This window comes from Loxodonta africana, chromosome 21 (assembly GCF_030014295.1).
Source record: "Loxodonta africana isolate mLoxAfr1 chromosome 21, mLoxAfr1.hap2, whole genome shotgun sequence".
NCBI lineage: Eukaryota > Metazoa > Chordata > Mammalia > Proboscidea > Elephantidae > Loxodonta > Loxodonta africana.
In genome coordinates, this window is record NC_087362.1 from 18424158 (window position 1) to 18450856 (window position 26699).

A 26699-nucleotide genomic window follows, 5' to 3' on the forward strand; every position below is an offset into this window, starting at 1 on the left:
CGTTCCGACTAATACTGACCCTACAGGACAGCGCAGAACTGCCCCACAGGATTTCCAAGGGTGAAATCTTTATGGAAGCAGATTGCCACAGCTTTGGAGGAGGAGCTTGTGGGTTTGCAGTTAGCAGGCAAGCCCTTAACCACTGTACCACCAGGGCTCCTGTTTGCAGATCAGTGGATTAAAAATTCTCCTTCCCTTTCATTCCTTCCCTCTTCTTCCTGAGCTCAGATGCGGCATATCTGCTCACTTCTAATGAAGGGGAAATGGTCTTCAAGCAATATGACTCCCAGCGTATTGTTTAGAAAAAAACTGAAAAGAGGTGACATAGAGAGAGGGCTGCTGTGCGGACTGCATTAATACATGTAAAATGCTTAGCACAGTGCGGTAATTGTTAGTTGTTATATTTTTCTTACCGAGGTGATGCTCGTTTGCCTTGGATGGTTTAGCTGTGCCTCTGCTGGAGACTAGACTCCTCTTCTGTTTGGTAGGTGGCCTGGCAGGGATTTCTTGAATAACCTTTGTAGCCCTTTTTATCTTCTCCTGGTTGCTGTGGGAGGTATTCTGGGATAATTCTTTTTTTTTCTTTAACTTTTATTGTGCTTTAAGTGAAAGTTTACAAATCAAGTCAGTTACTCACACAAAAACTTATATACACCTTGCTACATACTCCCTGGAAACATTGGTGGTGTAGTGGTAAAGTGCTACAGCTGCTAACCAAGAGGTCAGCAGTTCAAATCCACCAGGCGCTCCTTGGAAACTTTATGGGGCAGTTCTACTCTGCCCTATAGGATCGCTACGAGTCGGAATCGACTCAACGGCAGTGGGTTTGGGTTTTTGGGTACATACTCCCAATTGCTCTCCCCCTAATGAGATAGCCCACTCCCTCCCTCCATTCTTTTTTGTGTCCATTCTGCCAGCTTCTAACTCCATCTACCCTCTCATCTCCCCTCCAGTGAGGAGCTGCCAATATAGTCTCAAGTGTCCACCTGATCCAAGAAGCTCACTCATCACCAGCATCCCTCTCCATCCCATTGTCCAGTCCAATCCCTGTCTGAAGAGTTGGCTTTGGGCTGTGGGCCAACAGAAGGTCTAGCGGCCATGACCACTGGGGTCCTTCTAGTCTCAGTCAGACCATTAAGTCTGGTCTTCTTACCAGAATTTGGGGTCTGCATCCCACTGTTCTCCTGCTCCCTCAGGGGTTCTCTGTTGTGCTCCCTGTCAGGGCAGTCATCAGTTGTGGCCAGGCACCATCTAGTTCTTCTGGTCTCAGGCTGATGGAGTCTCTGGTTTATGTGGCCCTATCTCTTGGGCTCGTAATTACCTTGTGTCCTTGGTGTTCTTCATTCTCCTTTGGTCCAGGTGGTTTGAGACCAATTGATGCATCTTAACTGGCCACTTGCTAGTGTTTAAGACTATTTTGGGATAATTTTTTGAGGAAAGATATTTGGGATAATTTCTTTGTAAATTGTAAATATAATGAGAAGTTTGACATCAGTGACAATTTTTAACTTGGTTTCCCTCTGAATTGTGAAGCACAAACCTCAAAACCTATGGATAACTGGATAACATGTTTTCCAAAACTACATTTCAGAGTTTACAGGTGTGTGCCTGGGACAACCAGAACAAAGCCTACAGGTGGCAGAGGCGCCTCTCAGCTATCTTTATGGTGCCAGTCCACCTGAGATCAGACTTTGAGTTCTCCCCATTCAGGGCAGGGGATCCCAAAGCCTTCCAAGGCTGAGTTTTAAGCCAACAAAGTTTTTTTTCTAGTCCCCTTTCCTTCTGAGTTTCTGGGCCAGCAATCTTCCAAGCTCGGTTGTGTTTACGTCTGAGCAGATGTGGGTGCAGTGCTGAGCGACCTAGACCCCGGAAGTCTGGCCAGTGGGCAGCTGCCCTGGAGTTGTCCCCCACTGATTTAAGACGCCACTCTTCGCCCTTACCCTACAATTAAGTATCTCTCCAGGGCTGGGCGAACAGACGCAAAGCAAAGCTGGGTCGGTTCCCGCCGGACGAGGCCCTCCCACGCCGCGGCCAGTCCGAGCCAGATGAGTCCGTGCCGGGGCGCCGGGCACCGCAAGGCAGGAGGGAAACGGGCCTCCCCATCCCCCGTGGCCCCCTCCTTCTGCACTCAGCCGCCACTGCCAACGCGCTCCCCCTCCGACTGCTCCATTTTTCAAGTGCGTTTTCCTCCGGGAAAGGCGTCCGCCTCCAAACCTTCCTTCTCGCCCTCCCCTGGGGCCCCGCTTCCCGGACTCTTTCCCCCGCCCCCCGCGCCCCCTTAGGCCGCCACCGCCCTTCCGCCCAGGGGCCGCGAAGTAGCGCGCGCAGGTACCTCGGCGCGGAGGGAGGCGCGGCGCGGGGCCGCCCGGGGTGCCGCGCCGCTCCGAGGGGAGGCGCTGTGTCGCGGGGCCGCCCCTTGCGCCCCGGGCGCCGGCAGCAGCCAGCCTCCTCCTCCCCTCCTCCGCCCTCCTTGGCTGGGAAAGTGGGCGGCGGCGGCGGCGTGTGTGCGCGCGTGAGGGGGGCGGCCGAGAGGAGGCTCCGGTGCCGCGCGGCGTCAGAGGCACTGCGAGCGGCATCTGCATCGGCCGCCGTCGCCGCTGCGGGGCCGCGAACAAAGAGGACCAGCCGAGGCGCGAGGTAGGGCGCGCGGCAGGCGCGGGGCCGGGAGGAGGCGCGGGGCGGGAGGAGGCGCGGGGTCGGGGCGTCTCCGGACCCCCGCGCGGTGCTCGGTCTCTCGCTCCCACCACCCGGGTCCGCGAGGGTCGGAGCCGGGACCTGCTGGAGCGGAGCCCGCGGCCTCGCTGCCTTCTGCGGGCAGGGGACTGTCCAGGCTCCGTGCCGCTGTCTCCGCGGGCGCAGCCCAGCACCCCCAGCTCCCCGGATGGGCCGGGCTCTCAGGGCACTCCCGCTTCATCTCTGCAGGGTCACAGATCTGCGTCCCCATGGCACTTTGCGGGGCTAGTTTCACAACTTAAGACTGCGCAATTTTTTTTTAAGTCCTTGAAAACTTCCAGCAGTCGTGTGGGGGGATTTTCGTCCCCGGCCTGACCGAAGGGGAGGCGTAGATGAGGCTGTTAAATAAGATCCCGGCTCCTGAACCAGCCAGCCGCGTCCCCCTCTTGCCCGCAGCACCAGCCTGGGACCCCCCCTCCCCCGCCGTGTACGGGCGACACCTGGCTCCGGGGTGTGTCTGCCGCGGCCGCCGCGCCTCTCTGCGGGGTCTGGAATACCTGTGCTTGCAGGCAGCATGGGAGAGAGGGGCGCAGCCTTGGAGCTCCCTCCGCCCCGACTTTGCCAAGAACGGCTGTTAATGCTTTCATCAAAATCTTTTTGCCCTTTTTCTCCAAAGCATTAGCATTTATTTTGTTGCAGAGAGAGCGGCGCAGTAACTGGTTTAAAGGCTTTTTCCTGAATGGCCCTATTTTCATATTATGCTCATAGTTTTCAGCCCAGCATTCCATTGTCAAATTCTTCTGGTGATAATTTTGCCAGATTTTGTGAATGGGATTAGGACAGGCTGTTCAGAGATCTTTTTCAGATTTTGTCAGCCGCTGCCCTGAAGGTTGCTTTTGTCTTTTAGCGGCTTTCAAGCAAATCTTTGATTGTGTCCTTTAGAATTGTCAACCTTCAGGTCTTTTTGGTTGGGCACGATTAAACAGTCCTACTTTTGAGACCAGTGAAGAAACATATGTATTTAGTATTGGGACTATTTCTGGTAAGCAGTCACCAGGCACAGTTTCTTGAACACTAAAGTGGCTTGAAAATTGTGGACTTTGTTGGATTTAAAAGTAATTTGAGGTAGAGGAAACTTTCAGTTGCTTCCGTTCACCTCATATGAGTTGAGGACTTTATTAATGCAACTAATATCACGTTGAAAGCTGAAGAAATTATGTTCTTTACTCCATTTCATAAATCCTATTTCTTGCAGAAACCCTTCTGCATGGTACTTAGCAGCTATATCTGAACGCTGAACTCCTAAATAGCTTTAGCGATTAATTTTGAATTGTTTAAAAGACCTATTTTGTTTTTAATTGTTCTCTTTTGGAGTTTAGGACCCAGATTCTCAAGTAATTTGGACTGTTCAGAGGAAGCACTTTTGTGTCCTTTTTGGTTCTTGGCCCCTTTGTGAGCTTTCTTCCCCTGTGACAATACTAATTTTTCTTTCTTTCTCAAACCTCTCTCCCCATGACCCCAGAGCAAACTCTGAAATGGATGTTACATGAGTCGTTTTAAGGGATGCAGACAGCTATGAACGTTTCTGAAGCGTTTTTCTCAGTAAACTAGATAAAGATGGATGAATCTGCCTTGTTGGATCTTCTGGAGTGTCCGGTGTGTCTAGAGCGGCTTGATGCTTCTGCAAAAGTCTTGCCTTGTCAGCACACGTTTTGCAAACGATGTTTGTTGGGGATCGTTGGTTCCCGAAATGAACTCAGATGCCCTGAATGCAGGACTCTTGTTGGCTCGGGTGTTGAGGAGCTTCCTAGTAACATCCTGCTGGTCAGACTTCTGGATGGCATCAAACAGAGACCTTGGAAACCTGGCCCTGGTGGGGGCGGTGGGACAAACTGCACAAATGCATTAAGGGCTCAGAGCAGCACTGTGTGTAGCACAAAAGATCTGCAGAACTCGCAAGGTGGACAGCAGCCGAGGGTCCAAGCCTGGAGTCCCCCGGTGAGGGTGAGTAGTCTGCAGGAAGCCCTTTGGTGGATAAAGAGGGAGATGACCACGTTTTTCTCTTTACCCTTTAGTTGGATATTTTCTGAATCAGCTCATTTTTGTAAATGACACCCCGGGAATTTTTTTTGTGTGTGTGTGGGTGGGGTGGGGGGGGGGAGTGAGATGGAATCTAAATAATAAATAAATAGAAATAATACATTTTCTTGTTTTTAAAATTCCAGACAGTCTCTATTAGCTTTAAAGATAAATTTTGGGAACTAGGTAACAATTATTCAGTAAAATCTAAAATATGGCAGTTTTTTTGCACCCGTTTTTAAAATGGAAGTTTGGTGTGGTTTTACCCCCTTTTGATAGAGTTTGGAGAATCATGATTGTGTATGTATGTGTACATATGTATATATGTGTTATAAATATGTGTATATGTGTGAACCATAAGTAGGAAATCAATGCTTAATTTAATTATGTTGCTGAGAGCCATTCTATTGGTTTTATGAATGCAGAGCACAGAATTTACTGGTTGGAGGAATTCTTAACAAATCATGGCTACAGGTAGCGGAGTTTCATTGCCATAGCAACCAAATGTCATTCAGAACTGCACTAAAACGGCAGAGAATCTAGCCTCCTGTTGGGTTTTACAGGGAGTGAAATGAAATGTTTCCATCAAAATGACTTTTCTTGGGCTTTGGGTTTGGGTTGAAATAATTTTTGAGTGAAACTAATATTTGGACAGTTACCATATCTTAAATCCCCAGAAGGTAAGCCTTGATTTTCTGAATGAACCTGAATTATGTTGTGGGTGATGGCTGCCCAATAAGACACGATTTTTTTCTCATTTTTGTAAAAAAAAAAAAACTAGTCACAGAGGTCAGATAATTAAAACACTCCATTTTTTGTTGGAAGAAGCAGCTTTGATAATTGGCCAAATTGGTCAAGCCCAATTTTAAAGAACAGTTATTCAAGATGAGATTAAGTGACTGCTTAGTATTTACCCAGTGGGATGACGCTGCCCACTGTCTCGAGTCGATTCCGACTCATAGTGACCCTAAAGGACAGAGTAGAACTGCCCCATAGAGTTTCCAAGGAGTGGCTGGCTGGTGGATTCGAACTGCCGTCCTTTTGGTTAGGAGCCGTGTCTTTTAACCGCTGGGCCACATAAATTCACAGATGTGGCTAATCAGACAGCTTCAGCGGAGTGGCTTCCCTTATAACATTTCCTTACTTCCCTCTCAGGCTCATCATTTATTCACAAATGACAAAGTGTTTACATCACTAGATGTGAAGTTTGGAAAGCATTTGTATCACTAGAAGACGCTGATCACTAGAAAATAGTTTCATCACTAGACTGTCAGATTCCTTTTGATTCCTGTTTAATTTTTTTTTTCATTTTTTTAAAAAAAGATAGAACTTCGGGTTAGGGAGGTTTTCTTTCCATATTTGGAGCCCACATGTTGTGAAACAAGTACACTGGCCTGCTTTTAATGGTTTCTTAGATTTTCTTTATTTTCTGGAGTTTATTGGTGCCTTGATTAGTGTATGGGGACTCATGAATATTTTAACTGCAGAACTTGTAACCAAGTTGATCACTTCTGAGACACCTGACTCAGAAGCTGGTCTGCTTAGCTTAATGAAGGGGTATGTTTACTTCTTTGGAGAGGTTTTCGTTTCTCTGTTAATTAGCCTGGGGTGGACATAGCTTCTGGCTATGAATAGAAGTATCTTAGTTGTTGACACATTGCCTTATCTGTTGTGAGGAATGCGTTGAATATTTGATGACTGATAAAAAGGAATTTGAGAAGAAGTCTCAAACATTCAACTTAACATCCTTGGAATTTCAGGTTTTCTTTCTGGTGTAGAGACTGTGCAGTGCTGTGTAAAAATTAATTCTCATTTATGTGAACTTCTGAGCTCCCAAAACTGAGCTTTACTTTTTGTAAGTAAATTGTTTTGCAGTTTTGATCATGCCAGTATTATTTTTCCGGTTTATCTGATTTTCCTACCTTACTTCCTGTCTCTTTGGTGTGGGAAAGATTACTAGCCCAGAAGTCCAGCTGAACTTGAGGTGTATCATTTGGGTGAAATATTTGAAGTGGATAAAACAAGAGATAAGTCTGACAAAATTAGCAAACAAGCAAAACCATCCTGAGTTTGATGCAAAATTTGCAATACTCATAAAAAGAAGAGCCTTTTCTCTGTTGTTGTTAGGTGCCCTGAGTCGGTTCTCACTCGTAGTGATCCCATGTGACAGAGCAGAACGGCCCCATAGGGCTTTCTAGTCTGGGATCTTTATGTGAGCCAGTCATCAGGTCTTTCTCCTGCGGAGCTGCTGGATGGATTTGAATCACCAACCTTTCAGTTAGCAGCTGAGAGCTTAACTGTTGCGCTATCAGGGCTCCGACCGACCTCTTCTCTAGTCTAAAATAATTACTCATTTACCAGTCCCTTTTGCTTTCAGGTATTCAGAGAAACTAACGCTGTACATGTAGCTCCAGTATCTGAAAGATGAACACGTTCTAGAAAGTACACCTTTTGAAAAGTAAGAAGTCCGTAACATACGGCTACACAGAGGCTGTAATGCACTCTTTTGGATATTTCGCTGAGGCGGGTGACCCTTGTCAATCGCACACACACGTCCTCTTCCCTTAGATGCTCTGACATGACCACGTGGTGTGGTGAGCCTGCTTCCACATGTGGTGCAGAGCCGAAAGTGATAACATGTGGAATGTTGCTTCAGTTTAGTAGTTATGTTCTATCTAACATTAGAATCGTTACCATCTGGCTCCCTCATGCACTTAGCCCAGGTCGATTGAGTATTATCAGCAGATCTGAACATTTCCAAAGTGTGACACACATCTTGTTTCCAGAATTTTAGTGTTTCCTGCCTACTACGGAGGAGAAAATGAAAGAGTGTTGGGGTTGGAGCTAGCATGGGAATTCGTCAGTTACTGACTTAAGTGGAAGAATTCCTGTTGGTTTTTGGCCAAAGTCAAGCAGGGAATGAAGCACCTGGAGAAGCTGACTGCAGATACCTGTTTCAATGGACTGAACGTGTAACTGCAGAAGATAGTAATATGGCTCCTAGGAGATTTAAGTTGTGGTTAACTGTTCAAGTGTTAGCTCCACTTAAAATTTATATAAATATATATTACAAAATTACATGTGGAAAACACGTTTAAGTGGTTCCTACAAACTTACGCCCTAATAGAATAGTTAAATTTCTGCCTTCTCTGTGTGGTTCCTTTGGCTTAAGATCTGTGTATCTATCTATTATAGAAGACATCATTATTTAATGATTTCACACTGCCTCTACCTCAGAGGGAGCCCTGGTGGTGGAGTGGTTCAGCATTCGGCTGCTGACCAAAAGGTCGGCAGTTCAAATCCACCAGCCACTCCTTGGAAACCCTATGAGGGAGTTCTACTCTGTCCTATAAAGTTGCACGGAATTGGAATCGACTCAATGGCAATGGGTTTGGTTTGGTTTGATTTCTACCTCAAAGTGAATAGAACCCTGGTGGCATAGTGATTAAGAGCTTGACTGTTAACCAAAAGGTTGGCAGTTCAAATTCACCAGCCACTCCTTGGAAACCCTATGGGGGCTGTTCTACTCTGTCCTTACAGGGCTGCTGTGAGTCAGAATTAGCTCGAAGGCAATGGGTTCGAAGTGAATTTATTCAGCAAAAATGTATTCTGTGACCTTTGATCTCACTAATTTATACTTTTCTTTCCTTTATTTAACAAATGTTTATTGAACACTTACAGGGTGCCAGGCACCGCACTAGATGCTGAGTAGATAACCCCCATTGCCACTGAGTCGATTCTGACTCATAGCAACCCTAGATAATGACGGAGAAAACCAGCCACAGATCCTGCTTATCGTCCTGCTTCTGAGCTCCAGAGAGTGTGGTCAGTCTAGGGGGAGAGACAAACAATAATAAAATAACAACGCACATATATAATTAAATGTGTAAGTGCTGTGACGGGCACGGGGGAGACAGGCTAGGAGAGGGACCAGGTTTAGCCTCATGGTGACTGTGTATGTGTGGTCTTGAAAAGCTTCCTCGAGGGAAAGGCGTTTGAGCTGAGATCATAAGTGTGAATAGATATTGATTAGGAGAAAGGGGACTGGGCAGGGGAAGGGGCAGAGAGGAAGAGCATTCCAAAGGCCCTTCCCTAAGGAAGGAGGGGGCATGGCCCCTTGGAGAAACTGGCAGAAAATGAGTGTGAACTAAGCAAGGAATGAGGTAAGTGATGTAAGAAGAGGCCACGTGTGCAAGCCTAATCAAGAGCTACCACCAGGCCGCGTGGAGTTCAGGGTCGTATGAGTGGAGTAGATGGTAAATGCCTTGCATTGGGGAATGGAAAGACCAGTCATTGGAAAGACAGATCAAAGATCATCAGCAGGCCTTCAGATCAGAAATGGGACTGGAGCTTGGCATCAAAGGATTGAGAGGTGGAGGGAACTCTAGATGTGGGTGCACACAGGCAAAATTTCCAGTCCAGTGCAATGCTGAGTGTACCTTCGTTTCACCCCTCCTTTCTCTCCCGTTCCCCTTCGCTGACTGTGGACACGCTCCTGAAGGGGAGCCCCTGAGCTGCCTTGGTCCACTGCCGATTCCTGGAGTCCTGGTTTTCCCCATAGACCTGCAGTGGCCCAGCGCTTCTGTGCTCTTAACTCCTGTGGTGGAATACAACCTTGAGAGGCTGTTAGTCCCCCCCAACTGCCCAAATTGCCTGATAGCCACAGTTTCATAAATAGGTGTGTTACAAGAAAACTGAGGTCTACGTGATCACATACCAGATACACTGAAGGTTTAGGGGAGGGAGGAGGAGATGTCGGGAGAGGAGAATTACTACCACTCCTTTATTAGCCCTGACAAGTGCAATGCTGCTGTAACTGGAGCGTGGAGGGCGCACCTTATAGAATTTAGTGGTGTCTAAGGCGTTACCCAAGGATCCTTGGGTGGTGCAAACGGTTTGTACTTGGCTGCTAACCAGAAAGTTGTTGGTTCAAACCTACCCAGTGGCACCACGAAAGAAAGCCTTGATGATCAGCTTCCGTAAAGGTTACAGCCAAGAAAATTTTATGGAGCTCAGTTCTACTTTGTAACACTTCGGGTCACCATGAGTTGGAATGGACTCGATGGCAGCGAGTTAAGGCATTACCGAAGGAAGGGCAGAAGAAAGGGCATTGAGGGAAGGATGGGGAGAAAGGCAAGACAGCAGAGTTGTTCTTGGTAAGGTGTGGAAAGCTATTGCTGGCTGCGAGTGGCCCCATGGGCCATCTTTGACATCCGATCAGTGAACAGGTACTTGTGGAGGACCTCTTACTGTATACCGGGATAAAGGTGCATTAATGCGTATTTCTGTTCAAAAAGAGCTTACGTTTTGGGGTGTGAAGCACATAAGGAACAGCAAATAAGGTGGCATATAGTGAAGCGCCAAACCCTGGGATGACATAGAGAATAAGAGTGTATCATGCAGTTCATGTTGAGTGGCCGCTGAGTTAAGTGGATGGTCAGAGAGAGGAGTGAGTGTGGATTAGAGCGGACAGGGACATGGCGGGACATGCCATGGTCCCTTGGTGTGGAAGGGTCAGTACAGACACTGACTGTAAAAGGGACTAACATCTCTACAGGTGGAGACAAGGGTTGGTATTAACTCACACTGGACCTAAGCATGGGGCCCTGGTGGCGCAGTGGATAAAAGGTTGGCTGCTAACCAAAAGGTCAGCAGTTCAAATTCAGCAGCCTATGGACAGTTCTGCTGTGTTTTGTAGGGTTGCTTTGAGTTGGAATTGACTCAGTGGCAATGAGTTTGGGTTTGGTTTGGACCTAGGCAAGACATTTAAAGTGGTGGTTTGGATGAGGAAGACTTCTTGATGTTTCACAATGACCAAGTCAAAATAATAAAAGGTAAGGTTTTTTGGCTTATTTTTTGGTCATCCCAGGTTTGTTGCAGACATTTTTTTTTTTTAATTAATTTTTATTGTGCTTTAAGGAAAGTTTATAAATCAGGTCAGTCTCTCATACAAAAATTTACATACACATTGCTATACACTCCTAATTGCTCTCCCCCTAATGAGATAGCACAGTCCTTCCTTCTGCTCTCTCTCCTCATGTCCATTTGGGGAGCTTCTGGTGCCCTCAGCCCTCTCATCTCCCCTCTAGACAGCAGATGCCAACATAGTCTCATGTGTCTACTTGATCCAAGAGGCTCGTTCTTCACCAGTATCATTTTCCAGTCCAATCCCTGTATGAAGAGTTGGCTTTGGGAATGGTTCCTATCTTGGGCTAACAGAAGGGCTGGGGACCATGGCCTCCAGGGTCCTTCTAGTCCCAGCCAGACCATTAAGTCTGGTCTTTTTACGAGAATTTGGGGTCTGCATCCCACCGCTCTCTTGCTCCCTCAGGGGTTCTCTGTTGTGTTCCCCATCAGTGCAGTCAACTGTTGTTCGGGCACCATCTAGTTCTTCTGGTCTCAGGCTGATATAGTCTCTGGTTTATGTGGTTCTTTGTCTCTTAGGCTCGTAATTACCTTGTGTCTTTTATGTTCTTCATTCTTCCTTGCTCCAGGTGGACTGAGACCAATTGATGCATCTTAGATGGCCACTTGCTAGCGTTTAAGACCCCAGACACCAGTCTCCAAAGTGGGATACAGAATGTTGTCTTAAAAGATTTTATGCTAATTGACTTAGATGTCCCCTAAAGCCATGGTCCCCAAACCCCAGCCCCTGCTACGCTGGCCTTCGAGGCATTCAGTTTATTCAGGAAACTTCCTTGCTTTCGGTTTAGTCCAGTTGTGTTGACCTCTACTGTATTGTGTGCTGTCTTTCCCTTCACCTAAAATAAAACTTATCTACTATCTAATCCGAAGGCACTGGGCTTGGTTTTTGTGACTATCTAATTAGTGAATACCCCTCTCCCACCTCTTGTAACCATCAAAGAATGTTTTCTTCTCTGTTTAAACTACTTCTCCAGTTTTTAAAATAGTGGTCTTATATTTGTCCTTTTGCAGCTGACTAATTTCATTCAGCATACTGTCTTCCAGATTTCTCCATGTTATGAAATGTTTCATGGATTCATCATTGTTCTTTATTCATGCGTAGTATTCCATTGTGTGAATATACCATAATTTATTCATCCATTCATCCATTGATGTGCATCTTGGTTGCTTCCACCTTTTTGCTGTTGTAAACAGTGCTTCAGTGAACATGGGTGTGCATATATCTGTTCGTGTAAAGGCTCTCATTTCTCTAGGATATATTCCAAGGAGTGGGATTGCTGGATCATATGGTAGTTCTATTTCTAGTTTTTAAAGGAAGCGTCAAATCGATTTCCGAAGTGGTTGTACCATTTTACATTCCCACCAGCAGTGTATTAGTGTTCCAGTCTCTCCAGAACATCTTCAGTATTTATGATTATGTGCTTTTTGAATTAATGCCAGCCTTGTTGGAGTGAGATGGAACCTCATTGTAGTTTTGATTTGCGTTTCTCTAATGGCTAATGATTGTGAGTGTTTCCTCATGTATCTGTTAGCAGCCTGAACGACTTGTTTAGTGAAGTGCGTGTTCATATCTTTTGCCCATTTTTTAATTGGGTTGTTTGTCTTTTAGTAGTTGAGTTTTTGCAGAATCATGTAGATTTTAAAGACCAGACACTGATCCGAAATGTCATAGCTAAAAACTTTTTCCAAGTCTTTAGGTAGTCTTTTTTTACTCTTCTGGTGAAGTCTTTGGATGAGCATAGGTGTTTGATTTTTAGGAGCTCCCAGTTATCTGGTTTTTCTTCTGCATTTTTAGTAATGTTTTATGTACTCTTTATGCCATGTGTTAGGGCTGCTAATGTTGTCTCTCTTTTTTCTTCCATGATCTTTATCGTTTTAGATTTTATATTTAGGTCTTTGATCCATTTTGAGTTAGTTTTTGTGCATGGAGTGTGGTATGGGTCTTGTTTCTTTTTTTTGCAGGTGGATATCCAGTTATGCCAGCACCATTTGTTAAAAAGATTGTCTTTTCCCCATTTAACTAACTTTGGGCCTTTGTTAAAAATCAGCTGCTCGTATGTGGATGGATTTATATCTGGATTCTCAATTCTGTTCCAGTGATGTATGTATCTGTTGTTGTACCACTACCAGGCTGTTTTGACTACTGGGCGATATAATAGGTTTTAAAATCAGGTACAGTGAGGCCTCCCACATTGTTCTTTTTCAGTAATGCTTTCCTTATTCGAGGTCTCTTGCCCTTCCATATGAAGTTGGTGATTTGTTTCTCCATCTCATTAAAAAAATGTCATTGGAATTTGGATCGGAATTGCATTGTATCTATGGATGGCTTTTGGTAGAACAGACATTTTTACAATGTTAAGTCTTCCTATCCATCAGCAAGGTATGTTTTTCCACTTATGTAGGTCTTTTTTTTTTTTTAAATAATTTTTATTGTGCTTTAAGTGAAAATTTACAAATCAAGTCAGTCTGTCACATATAAGCTTATATACACCTTACTCCATACTCCCACTTACTCTCCCCCTAATGAGTCAGCCCTCTCCCTCCTTCCAGTCTCTCCTTTTGTGACAATTTTTCCAGTTTCTAACGCTCTCTACCCTCCTATCTCCCCACCCGACAGGAGACGCCAACACAGTCTCAAGTGTCCACCTGATACAAGTAGCTCACTCTTCGTCAGCATCTCTCTCCAACCTATTGTCCAGTCCCTTCCATGTCTGATGAGTTGTCTTTGGAAATGGTTCCTGTCCTGGGCCAACAGAAGGTCAGGGGGCCATGATCACCGGGGTCCTTCTAGTCTCAGTCAGACCATTTAAGTCTGGTCTTTTTATGAGAATTTGGGGATTGCATCCCGCTGATCTCCTGCTCCTTCAGGGGTTCTCTGTTGTGCTCCCTGTCAGGGCAGTCATCGGTTGTGGCCGGGCACCATCTAGTTCTTCTGGTCTCAGGATGATGTAAGTCTCTGGTTCATGTGGCCCTTTCTGTCTCTTGGGCTCATAGTTATCCTGTGACCTTGGTATTCTTCATTCTCGTTTGATCCAGGTGGGTTGAGACCAATTGATGCATCTTAGATGGCCGCTTGTTAGCATTTAAGACCCCAGACTCCACATTTCAAAGTGGGATGCAGAATGTTTTCATACTAGAATTATTTTGCCAATTGACTTAGAAGTCCCCTTAAGCCATAGTCCCCAAACCCCCGCCCTTGCTCCGCTGACCTTTGAAGCATTCAGTTTATCCCAGAAACTTCTTTGCTTTTGGTCCAGTCCAGTTGAGCTGACCGTCCGTGTATTCACTATTGTCCTTCCCTTCACCTAAAGTAGTTCTTATCTACTAGCTAATCAGTAAATAACCCTCTCCCACCCTCCCTCCCTCCCCTCCTCGTAACCAGAAAAGTATGTGTTCTTCTCAGTTTATACTATTTCTCAAGATCTTATAATAGTGGTCTTATACAATATTTGTCCTTTTGCCTCTGACTCATTTCACTCAGCATAATGCCTTCCAGGTTCCTCCATGTTATGAAATGTTTCACAGATTCCTCACTGTTCTTTATCGGTGCGTAGTATTCCATTCTGTGAATATACCACAATTTATGTAACCATTCATCCATTGATGGACACCTTGGTTGCTTCCAGTTTTTTGCGGTTGTAAACAGAGCTGCAGTAAACATGGGTGTACATATATCTGTTCGTGTGAAGGCTCTTATTTCTCTAGGGTATATTCCGAGGAGTGGGATTTCTGGGTTGTATGGTAGTTCTATTTCTAACTTTTTAAGAAAACGCCAGATAGATTTCCAAAGTGGTTGTACCATTTGACATTCCCACCAGCAGTGCATAAGAGTTCCAATCTCTCCGCAGCCTCTCCAGCATTTATTATTTTGTGTTTTTTGGATTAATGCCAGCCTTGTTGGAGTGAGATGGAATCTCATCGTAGTTTTAATTTGCGTTTCTCTAATGGCTTTTTTTAATGGCTAGTGATCAAGAGCATTTTCTCATGTATCTGTTAGCTGCCTCAATGTCTTCTTTAGTGAAGTGCGTGTTCATATCCTTGGCCCACTTTTTGATTGGGTTGTTTGTCTTTTTGTGGTTGAGTTTTAATAGAATCATATAGATTTTAGAGATCAGGCGCTGGTCGGAGATGTCATAGCTGAAAATTCTTTCCCAGTCTGTAGGTGGTCTTTTTACTCTTTTGGTGAAGTCTTTAGACGAGCATAGGTGTTTGATTTTTAGGAGCTCTGAGTTATCTGGTTTCTCTTTGTCATTTTTGGTAATGTTTTGTCTTCTGTTTATGCCTTGTATGAGGGCTCCTAACGTTGTCCCTATTTTTTCTTCCATGATCTTTATCGTTTTAGTCTTTCTGTTTAGGGCTTTGATCCACTTGGAGTTAGTTTTTGTGCATGGTGTGAGGTATGGGTCCTGTTTCATTTTTTTGCAAATGAATATCCAGTTATGCCAGCACCATTTGTTAAAAACACTATCTTTTTCCCAATGAACTGACACTGGGCCTTTGTCAAATATCAGCTGCTCATACATGGATGGATTTATATCTGGGTTCTCAATTCTGTTCCACTGGTCTATGTGCCTGTTGTTGTACCAGTACCAGGCTGTTTTGACTACTGTGGCCGTATAATAGGTTCTAAAATTAGGTAAAGTGAGGCCTTCCACTTTCTTCTTCTTTTTCAGTAATGCTTTACTTATCCGGGGCTTCTTTCCCTTCCATATGAAGTTGGTGATTTGTTTCTCCATCACATTAAAAAATGTCATTGGAATTTGGATCAGAAGTGCGTTGTATGTATAGATGGCTTTTGGTAGAATAGACATTTTTACTATGTTAAGTCTTTCTATCCATGAGCAAGTTATGTTTTTCCATTTATGTAGGTCATTTTTAGTTTCTTGCACTAGTACTTTGTAGTTTTCTTTGTATAGGTCTTTTACATCTTTGATAAGATTTATTCCTAAGTATTTTATCTTTTTGGGGGCTACTGTGAATGGTATTGATTTGGTGATTTCCTCTTCGATGTTCTTTTTGTTGATGTAGAGGAATCCAAGTGATTTTTGTACATTATCTTGTGTCCAGATACTCTGCTGAACTCTTCTATTAGTTTCAGTAGTTTTTTGAAGATTCTTTAGGATTTGCAGCATATAAAATCTTGTCATCTGCAAATAGAGATACTTTTACTCCTTCCTTACTGATCTGGATGCCCTTTATTTCTTTATCTAGTCTAATTGTTCTGGCTAGGACCTCCAGCACAATCTTGAATAAGGGTGGTGATAAGGGGCATCCTTGTCTGGTTCCTGTTGTTCTCAAGGAGAATGTTTTCAGAATCTTTCCATTTAGGATGATGCTGGCTGTTGGATTTGTGTAAATGCCCTTTATTATATAGAGGAATTTTCCTTCTATTCCTGTTTTGCTGGGGCGGAAGGCAGGGATAGGGCATAGAGTCTGTGGTGTGTAGTAACTGGTAATTTTAAACAAAGGAATGCTTTAATGACTTAATGATTCTTTTATATCACATGCAGTGTTATGTAACTGTTACCTCCTATAGCTCTGAAGAGCAGCCCTCTGGGGTTAAATGTTACTACTTAAAAATTTAAAAAGTGTAAATTTCAAAATTAGTACCTAAAAAATTCTGGTTGTTAAAAAGTCAGCAATATAGAAGTATGTGGCATAAAGTGTATATATCCTTCCAGATCTTTTCATATCCATTTACATGTATATAAATATATGCAGTTTTTTGGTTTTTAATATAAATTAAATTTTATAGTCAACTTATTCGATGATGTGCTGTTTCATTTGGGAATTCTTTATACGTCTGAGCAGATAGATCTGCCTCATTAAAAAAAAAAAAAACCTCGGTTTTAAAGTACAATGTACACACAGAAAAGTACATGTATTATAAGCATACAATTAATTGAATTATCAAGCTTCATTCTTTTTAAATATCTGTATAGTATTTTTCTTTCTCTTTTAAAAGTTAAAGGGAATGGTAGAAAAGGATGTAAAGGAGAAAATACAAAGCTTCCAGTCTCTCCACCTGTCTATTCCCAATCCCCAGGGATGACCACTGCGAAGAGATTTACGGCATTTTCTTAAAAAAAAAAAAAAGGATAATATCGTACATGGTGTTCTGCAACTTGAGTTTTTTTAATTTAACGATGTATTATTACGTTGTTAAATTGTTCATTGTTTTTATTTAACAGTGTAGCTTTCCATCTGTAACCACTTTGATCTACCAAAAACCAAACCGTTGCTGTGGAGTCGATTCCGACTCATAGCGACCCTATAGAACAAGGTAGCACTGCCCCATAGGGCTTCCAAGGAGTAGCTGGTGCATTCGAACTGCTGACCTTTTGGTCAGCAGCTGTAGCACTTAACGCCGCCAGGGTTTCCAGTGATTTACAAGTAAGCATTATTTACTACTGTTCTCACTTTACAGATGTGGAAACTATAGAGGTTAAATAACTTGGCCACAGTCTCATAGCTAGTAAGTGATGGAGATAAGATATCTCTCTAAGTCTCTCTGATCCCACATCCTTCCCTCTCTCGTTGCTACACTCTAACTGGCAAACATTCTACCTGGGCCCTCAAGCTGCTGACAGCACAGCAAGTTGTAGCTAGTGGAGGTTGTAGCTAGATGAAATTCTTCTCTCCTTGCTGTCCTTGCTACTTTTTTTTTTTTTCCTGACGAAAAGGGGACAAATGAAACCCCTTTACAGTGATAGTGGATCAAGAAAGCGCTCTTTAGCTTGGTGTGTATGGGAGGTCAGAAGGCATGGGCTCTGGCTTCAACACTGCCACCACCAGTGGGCTTCATAGCTTCTCTGGGCTTCATGTCTTCAGCACAAAAATGCAAAACCCTCAGGCGTTCAGCTACTAACCAAAAGGTCAGCAGTTCAAATCCGCCAGCTGTTCCTTGAAAACCCTACGGGACAGTTCTACTCTGTCCTGTGGGGTCGCTATGAGCCAGAAGCGACTCGATGGCAACGGGTAAGCTCATTGCAGGGCGGTGGCGGGGGGAGTGATTTTCTTCACTCATCTTTGACTCTTGAGAACTCTTCGTAGTACCTGACACATAGTACATACTCAAAAGAAGCTTCTTTAGTGAATGAAGTGAATTCAGATCACCGTCTAGGGATCTGTCATGGACTGAATTATGCCCCCCTAAAAATGTGTGTATCTACTTGGTAGGGCCATGATTTCCTAGTATTCTGTGGTTGTCCTCCATTTTGTGATTATAATTTTATATTAAAGAGGATTAGGGTGGGGTTGTAACACCCTTACCAGGTCACATCCCTGATCCAACATAAAGGGAGTTTCCTGGGGTGTGCCCTATAGCACATTTTATCTCTCAAGAGATAAAAGGAAAAGGAAGCAAGCAGAGAGTTGGGGACCTCATACCACCAAGAAAACAGTGCTGGGAGCAGAGTGCGTCCTTTGGATCTGGGGTCCCTGCGTGGAGAAGTGCTTAGTCCGGGGGAAGATTGATGAGAAGGCCCACAGAGAGAGAAAGCCTTCTGCTGGAGCTGTATTGCTCTGAATGTGGACTTTTAGCCTACTTTACGGTGAAGAAATAAATTTCTCTTTGTTAAACCCATCCACTTGTGGTATTTCTGTTATAGCAGTGCTAGATGACTAAGATGGGATCCTTAGCTGTACATCCTCTCAACAGTATATGTCTACTTAACCCCTTTCTCTGTGTTGTTTCCCCACGGCCTGAAGAATGGGGATAATGCTTGCTCTGCCTGTTACTCGGTAATCTCGTGGATAAAGGCAAGATTTGATAGGTAAACATTTAGACAATTGTAAAGTCTAAATGGATGTATCACTGTTGGTATTGTTATTATAAAAATAATTACCAGTCTTCGTCACAAAGGAATATGTCATTTCCGTTTGGGTGACAAGAACCGAAGAAAGTTAAAAGCAATTCAAAAGATCATAACATGTAGTTAGTGCTTGGATATAGAGCTATACAAATGGGGCCATGAGCTTAGTTAATTTGGTCCCTTACATGTGGGAAACACCCTGGTGAATGTCCATTCTCTTTAGTTACCCCTGGCGGTTTCTTTCCCCATTTCCCCCACTTATGTCACTGTTCCCCCAACCCTCTTGCTTATTTCTCAACTGGGTAACGAAATGAGAGGAGGGAAGATTGTTCTGTTGCTGCAGGCTGGGCCGGGAAAAGGAAGGTTAGATGAACAGGGAGGAAAAAAGAGAAAATCTAGTTTTGCTTTGGCTATAGATTTGCTGTTGCTGCAGCTCTCTGAAAAAGCCCCCTTCTCCCCCTCTCTGATTCTCTGCTCTTGCCCCTCAACCCTGACCCCAGCATCAGCTGGGGTGGAGCGTCTGAAGTTTGTTCACTTTCTTGCACTCTAAGCACTGTGCATTGCCCTGTCCTGCAACCAAGGTCTGCATCTTACAAGTGGCTCCAGGGGAAGATGGGAGAAATGGTAGAACAGAGAGCACAAGAAGGAAAGAGAACTCACGCGCCACTGCACTCCTTCCTTGAATTGGTTTTTCAGGTGGTTTTCTCAGATTATCCTTTTTGCCCCAGAATTAGTCTCTGGCCTCAGGGAAGGGGAAAAACAAGAACAGAAGTATAAAAAACAGGGATAAGATGGCGGTAGGAGTAATCTGTCAGCTCTGCGTCTGCCTGTTTTTCTGATGTTCGTGGTCTCGCTGCTCTTGACACCCCTCTCCTCATGCCCCCATCCCTTAACCCAGCTCCCCACCTCTGCCGGAAAGCACACCTGCTTTTCCCTACTCTCCGGGCACACGCTCAGTTTATTAATCCATCCCCTGTCTGATCTATTACTTCTCATAGTTTAAGCAAACGTGAAACAATGTATTGTTGTTTTGGTGTGCCATCCAGTTGATTCCAACTCATAGCGACCCCATGCGACAGCAGAACTACTTCATAGGGTTTTCTTGGCTGTAATCTTTACGGAAGCAAGTCTGTATGCTGCGGAGTACCTGGGTAAATGAGAACTGCCAGCCTTTCTGTTTTCGGCCAAGCACTTAACCCTTTGGACTACCAGGACTCCTTAGACAAACATGACTTTTTTGTTCTAAGGTCAAAAGGCAGATGGCTTTGTAATTCACTTTGTGGAAGGGTTCTTCATGAGGATTCACAATAGGATGCTTCTTAGATAGCAACAGAGCGTGATGAGGTATGGAATCCCTGCCGGTTCAAGTTTAACCCAGAGGCATCTCAGACAGAAGGCCTGGCAATCTGATGAAAAATTAACCATTAAAAACCCCACGGAGCACAGTTCTACTTGGACACACACGGGGTTGCCATAAGTCAGAGTCGACTTGATGGCGTCTGATTTTTATAGTGAGGTATACTTGTAATAGAAATATCACACCTGGAGACAGGTTTGCCAGTAAAGTTACTTCACTATGGAGCTTAGACTCCTCACCCTTCCAAAACTTAAAATTGTGAAGACTATGCATACCTTTCCTCTCCCCTCTTAATTTTTTTTTCCAGAGACTTCTGAAAGTGGTAACCTTGAAAACAAAAATTCCGAGTGCCAGTCACCCTTTTTGTAGCCTTGCAGTCCCTTGCAGCATTGGTGTTTGCCACTGTGGTTGGAGCAGTTGCTTCATGAATGGGGACATATGGGTGGCTGTAAACACAGCCATTTTAAAGATAGCTGTGTGAGCAAGCTCTGCAGGGGTAGCTGGGAAGGGATTGGAGGCGCCTTTTCAGCCGGTTGACAGGAGCAGTTAAGTAGTAGACTATTGGCGTCATGAAACGTGGAAAAGGGGAGCAATATGAGGGTATGCAAATGCATTTTTAAAGTTACATTAAATAGAGCGCTGAAGCGTTAGGACTGTCCAGTTTGAACATTTTTCTGTTAGCCGAAGGAAATTAAAAAAAAAACATTAAAATATTTTTGCAAGGAAAAAAAATACTTTTGAGACACTGCATTTTCTCCGTTTATGATTCAGCACAGCGAGCTGTCATTTCTTTAAAATGTAATGTAGCAAGTGGCCCTACACTACATTACCTTTTAATGTTCGACAGGGTGGAACCACCCCATAGGGTTTCCAAGGCTATAATCTTTATGGAAGCAGACTGCCACGTCTTTCTCCCGAGGAGCGGCTGGTGGGCATGAAAAGCCGTCCTTTCACTTAGCAGCCAAGTGCTTCAGCCACTGCGTCACCAGCGCTCCTTAGCTATGTTATGTTGTTGTTGTTAAGTGCCTCTGAGTTAGTTCAGACTCATAGCAACCCCACTTACAACAGAACGAAACACTGCCCAGTCCTGCACCATCCTGACAATCATTGTTATGCTTCAGCCCATTGTAGCAACCACTGTGTCAATCCATCTCATTGAGGGTCCTTCTCTCTTTCGCTGACCCTCTGCTTCACCAAGCATGATGTCCTTCTCCAGGGACTGGTCCCAGCTGTGTTATAAGGAGATTCAATTTCTGTAGGGTTTAAAATATTCTGAAATTACTGATTACATAGTTGCTTAGTTTTAAAATCTCTTTAAAAAAAACTTTGAGTTTTTTAAAACATTAAACACATAGATTAAACATTAATATATGTAAAAAATTTCAAGCCCCAAATTTTCATTTGCTGAGCTTATTCAGAGTGACATTTATTTAGCAAATCTCTTGTTTTTCTCCGTTATTAAATTGTCTTTTAAGCACAGTCCTTGATAAACTATTTCCAGCATTTCATATGGTCTTACTCTCCCCCCGACCCCCCCACAGTTGAGCACAGTTGAAGAACTTAAGTTTATGAGGTGAAATATTTTTGCCATTTTAGGTAGGCTTAATTATTTTCAGTTCTGTCTCAATTGTTTTAGTATTAACACTTTCATTTTTCTATTTATTTTCATAAAACAAATCTAAAATAGTAGAAGATATTAAAAGTGTTGACACCGTTGTACAAAGATGGTGTTGTTGCTGAAACTGATGTGTTAGTTGGAAAAGGCACCGTTATGTGACAGTTTGAAATGTTTACATACCGCAAAAGTCCAAATATGGCACCAGAAAAGTATGGAGTCTGTTGTGGGTTAAATTATGTCTCCCCAAAAGATATATTGAAGCCCTAACCCCCAGTGCCTATGAACATGATCTTATTTGGAAATGGGGTATTTGCAGATGTAATTAGTTAACAGGAAGTCATACTGGAGCAGGGCTGGCCCTTATCCATTATGACTGGTATTCTTATAAAAAGAAAAGAGACATAGAGACAGAGAAGTAGAAGGAGGACAGCCATGTGGAGATGAAGGCAGAGATTGGAGTACTGCTAGAAGCCAAGGAGTGCCTGGGGCTGCCTGTAGCTGGGAGAGGCATGGAAGTGTCAGCCCCTAGAGCCTCAGAGAGAGCATGACCCTACCACACCCTGAATTTGGTCTTCCAACCTTCAGAATTGTGAGGGATCACATTTCTGTTATTTTTAGCTATCCGTGGTGTGGTCTTTGGTTATGGCGGCCCTAGGAAACTAACACAGGGCCTCAGTGTGAGGGATGAAAACGTACCATGTATGACAGTCAAGGATCACCTCTGTGGTGGGAAGGATGAAGGAGACCTGACTTCTAGTCCTGGCTTCCCTGTGTTAGGCAAGAGATTTCCCTTCCCTGGGGCATGGTGTCCTCTTGTATAAAATGAGGATTACCTGATCTCTGTGTTCCTTTCTAGTCCTGAGATTTTTAAAATAATTACCCTAGCAAAGGCTAACTTCCATAATGAATATTTAGAACTTCTCTCCCTGCTCCCTGAGACTGGTGTCTGGATATCATCTTGGTGTGATGAGGAGTGTGTCTCTCTCAATCTCCCACGGATACCAGTGGCCTGTCTACCTTTAATGACCCCTAGAAGCCTACCTTGTGCCTGCCATGAAATCCTTGGAACTGTTCAGTAATCTGTGCGTTTAGATGTGAGATTGAGCAGAAACTGAAAAGCAAGGACACCTTTTACCAGTTGATACTGAGTTGATTCCAACTCATGGTGACCCTAACGTGTGTCAGAGTAGAACTGTGCTCCATAGGGTTTTTTTGTTATTGTTTTTTTCATTTTATTTATTTCGTTTTTGAGAATATATGCAGCAAAACATACACCAATTTAACAGTTTCTACATGTACCATTTAGAGACACTGATTACATTCTTGGAGTTGTGCAACCATGCTCTTCCTCCTTTTCTGAGTTGTTCCACCTCCATTAACATACACTCACTGCCCTCTAAGGTTCCTATCTGATCTTCCAAGTTGCTGTTGTCAATTTGATCCCATATAGATAATTCTAAAAAAAAGCATAATGCTCAAGGCAAACATTTTTCACTAGTTAAACTAAACTATTGTTTGGTTTTAAGATGACTTCAGGGGATATTTTTGGTTTAAGGTTTGAAGATTATCTCTGGGCAATAGTTTCAGGTGTTCATCCATAGAATTTTAAAGAGCCGAAGTTAATTTCTCATACAAAAACTTATGCACACAGAAGAACTAGTTGGTGCCTGGCCACAATAGATGACTGCCCTGACAGGGAGCACAGCAGAGGACCCCTGAGGGAGCAGGAGATCAGTGGGATACAGACCCCAAATTCTCATAAAAAGACCAAACTTAATGGTCTGACTGAGAATAGAGGAATCCCGGCGGCCATGGTCCCCAGACCTTCTGTTGGCACAGGACAGGAACCATCCCCGAAGAAACTCACCAGACATGAAAGGGACTGGTCAGCGGGTGGGAGAGAGACGCTGATGAAGAGTGAGCTAATTATATCAGGTGGATACTTGAGATTGTGTTGGCAACTCTTGTCTGGAGGGGGAATGGGAGGATAGAGAGAGAGGGAAGCCGGCAAAATTGTCACGAAAGGAGAGACTGAAAGGGCTGACTCAAGAGGGGGAGAGCAAGTGGGAGTAGGGAGTGAGATGTATGTAAACTTATATGTGACAGACTGATTGGATTTGTAAATGTTCACTTGAAGCTTAATAAAAGTTAATTAAAAAAAAAAAACTTATGCACATATTGTTATGTGACATTAGCTGTAAACTCTGTAATGTGACAGAACCCTCCCCCTTTCCACCCCGGGGTTTTTTGTGTCCATTCAACCAGTTCCTGTCCATTCCTGCCTTCTCATCCTGCCTCCAGACAGGAGCTGCCCCATTTGGTCTGCTTGAACTAAGAAGCACACTCCTCACGAGAATTATTTTATGTTTTATAGTCCAGTCTAATCTTTGTCTTAAGAGTGGGCTTCAGGAATGGTTTTAGTTCTGGGTTAATAGAGCGTCCAGGGACCATGGCTTTGGGGGTTCCTCCAGTCTCAGTCAGATCATTATGTCTGGACATTTTACGTGAATTTGAGTTCTACTCCACACTTTTCTCCTGCTCTACCAGGGTTTCTTTGTTGTGTTCCCTGTCAGGGTGGTCATTGATAGTAGCTGGGCACAATCTAATTCTTCTGGTCTCAGGCTGATGGAGTCTCTGGTTTATTTGGCCCTTTTGTCTCTTGGGCTGATACCTTCCTTGTGTTTTTGGTGTTCTTCATTCTCCTTTGCTCCAAGTGGGTCAGGACTAATTGACACATCATATATGGCCACTCACAAGCTTTTAAGACCCCAGATACCACTCACCAAAGTGGGATGTAGAACATTTTCTTAATAAACTTTGTTATGCCAGTTGACCTAGATGACCCCCGAAACTATGGTCCCTAGACCCCAGCACCAGCTACTCTGTCCCTCAAAGTGTTTGGTTGTGTTCAGGAAACTTCTTAACTTTTACTGTAGTCCAGTCATCCATAGGGTTTTTAATGGCTGATTTTTTGTAAGTAGATTGCCTTTTTTTATAAGGAACCTCTGGGTAGACTTGAACCTCCAACCTTTAGCAGCCAAGCACAGTAACCCTTTGCACCACCCAGGGACTCCAAGGACAGTTTAACTAACCCGTTGCTGTCAAGTTGTTTCCAACTCATAGTGACCCTATAGGACAGAGTAGATAGAGTTTCCTGTAGAGGTTCCAGGGAGGAGCTGGTGGATTTGAACCGCCAACCTTTTGATTAGCAGCCGAGCTCTTAACCACTAGCCACCAGGACAGTTTAGGGAGCCTGACTAGGAACAGGCTCCAATTGGGGCTGGTTTACTTGATAGACCTCCTCTGCCTAGAAATATCTACCTGTGCTCTGATTATTATCTTCATGTAAATTTATCACACTGCCTGAAGTTCTAACAATTAGAGTTTGAGTGTCCACATATTAAAATGTTCTGTTCTTTGGAAGGGTATAAATACTTTTAACCATATTGCTTTTCTCATTTTTATTGACTGAGAACATCTGCATAGATGGAAAGGATGTTTATGTTGAAAGGGAGGCATGAAAGGTTTCTTTGGGGTCATACAGGCCTGGATGGGGGAGCTGCAGGAAGGGGCTTGGGTAGGGCACTTTGGAGAGGGGAGAGGCCTGCTGTTGGTAATTTTGCAGGATCACCAAGAGTAAATCGGGACTGTCTGGGGCAAACAGGGCCATACAGTCCCCTAACTGAGGGCAGTGGGAGGAAACCCAGGATACAAAAGAAGGCTTCAGCAAGTGTGGGGAAGATGCCAAAAGAGATAGAATTCGCTTTCAGAAAATTTCAGGGGAATTGATTTCTTCCTCTGAATGCTCCGCTCTGTGCTCTCTGTGGTTTCTGCAGGGCAGGAAATGTGACGTAGGAGAAAAAGCACGGAACTTAGCATCAGGCAGACCTTTAACAAGTATCTGTGTGTGCTCTTGGGCAAGTTGCGTCCTCAACTTTTTTTGTAAAATGTGCATCTGCTTTCCAGCAAAGGGAGGATTCCATGAGATAAGGAATTGTAAGTGTTCAGGATTGAAAAAAACAAACAAATCAAACCTCTTGCCATCTAGTTGATTCTGACTCAGAGCAACCCTATATGATAAAGTAGAACTGCCCCATAGGGTTTCCAAGGAGTGCCTGATGGATTTGAACTGCTGACATTTGGCTAGCAGCCGAGTTCTTTACCACTGTGCTACCAGGGCCCCTGCCCAGGATCTAGTAAGTGCTTAGTAAATGCTGGTACTGGCTTCTCTCTTTCCAGAAATTAGAACTTTTATTACTATATCTCAGGTATCTTATGCAATTAAGTATAATCTGGTAATTTAATTAAACAACATTTATAAAGTTAATACCGCAGGACATTTTATTGTATTCTAAATGGTTAACTTAACTTCAATTTTAGGTATACAAAGGCTATTGACTACAAGTGATAGAAAACATGTGGATTAGGCCTGGTTTTGCCATTGACTAGTAGTGTGACGGAAACCCTGGTGGCATAGTGGTTAAGTGCTACGGCTGCTAACCAAAAGGTCAGCAGCTTGAATCCACCAGGCACTCCTTGGAAACTCTGTGGAGCAGTTCTACTCTGTCCTATAGGGTTGCTATGAGTTGTAATCGACTTGATGGCAATGGTATTAGTTTTTTTTTTTTAAGTAGTGTGACACTGTAGAGTGAGCTTCTCTGGGCCCCATCTGTAAAAGGATACTGTGAGGAACGTTATCTCTCACACCCCTTCCTGTTCTCTTATCTGTGATAAGAGACTGAGCCAGTAAATTCATTACATATTAGACATCTGTGACAGTTTTCATTGTTTTTAATGATGTAGGGGAAAATTATAGCTAAAATAATTTTAAACACTTTTTTAAAAAATTTATTGTGCTTTAGGTGAAAGTTTACAGAGCAAATTTGGTTCTCATTAAAAAATTAATACATATATTATTTGTGACATTAGTTGCCAACCCCGTGATGTGTCGACACTCTCCCCTTCTCGACCTTGGGTTCCACATTTCCATACGTCCAGCTTTCCTGTCCCCTCCTCCGTTCTTGTCCTTCCCCCTGGGCTGGTGTGCCCATTTAGTCGCCTACACAGAGTTGAACTACCATAAACACCAATCTTTTGACTTAATTGTCTTGTATTGTATTGAACAGACTCAAATCCCTAAGACTTCTGTAGAGGAGACTAGATATGGCTTGTAGTGCATTCTTAGTTTTTTGAAATGAATGTTAGGAAAGATTATTATGCCCTCACATGGGTC

General features: G+C 43.8%; 1 protein-coding gene across 1 annotated transcript in view; it reads left to right on the top strand.

The window, feature by feature from the left end:
- The first annotated feature begins 4204 nt into the window (after positions 1-4204).
- The window catches only part of SH3RF1 (SH3 domain containing ring finger 1), a 206222-nt gene continuing 183727 nt past the window's right edge, over positions 4205-26699 (top strand). Inside the window, exon 1 of the mRNA XM_023554974.2 lies at positions 4205-4677. Within this exon, the coding sequence (XP_023410742.2) occupies positions 4291-4677 (387 nt within the window). The 5' untranslated portion in view covers positions 4205-4290. The remainder of the gene's footprint in view (positions 4678-26699) is intronic.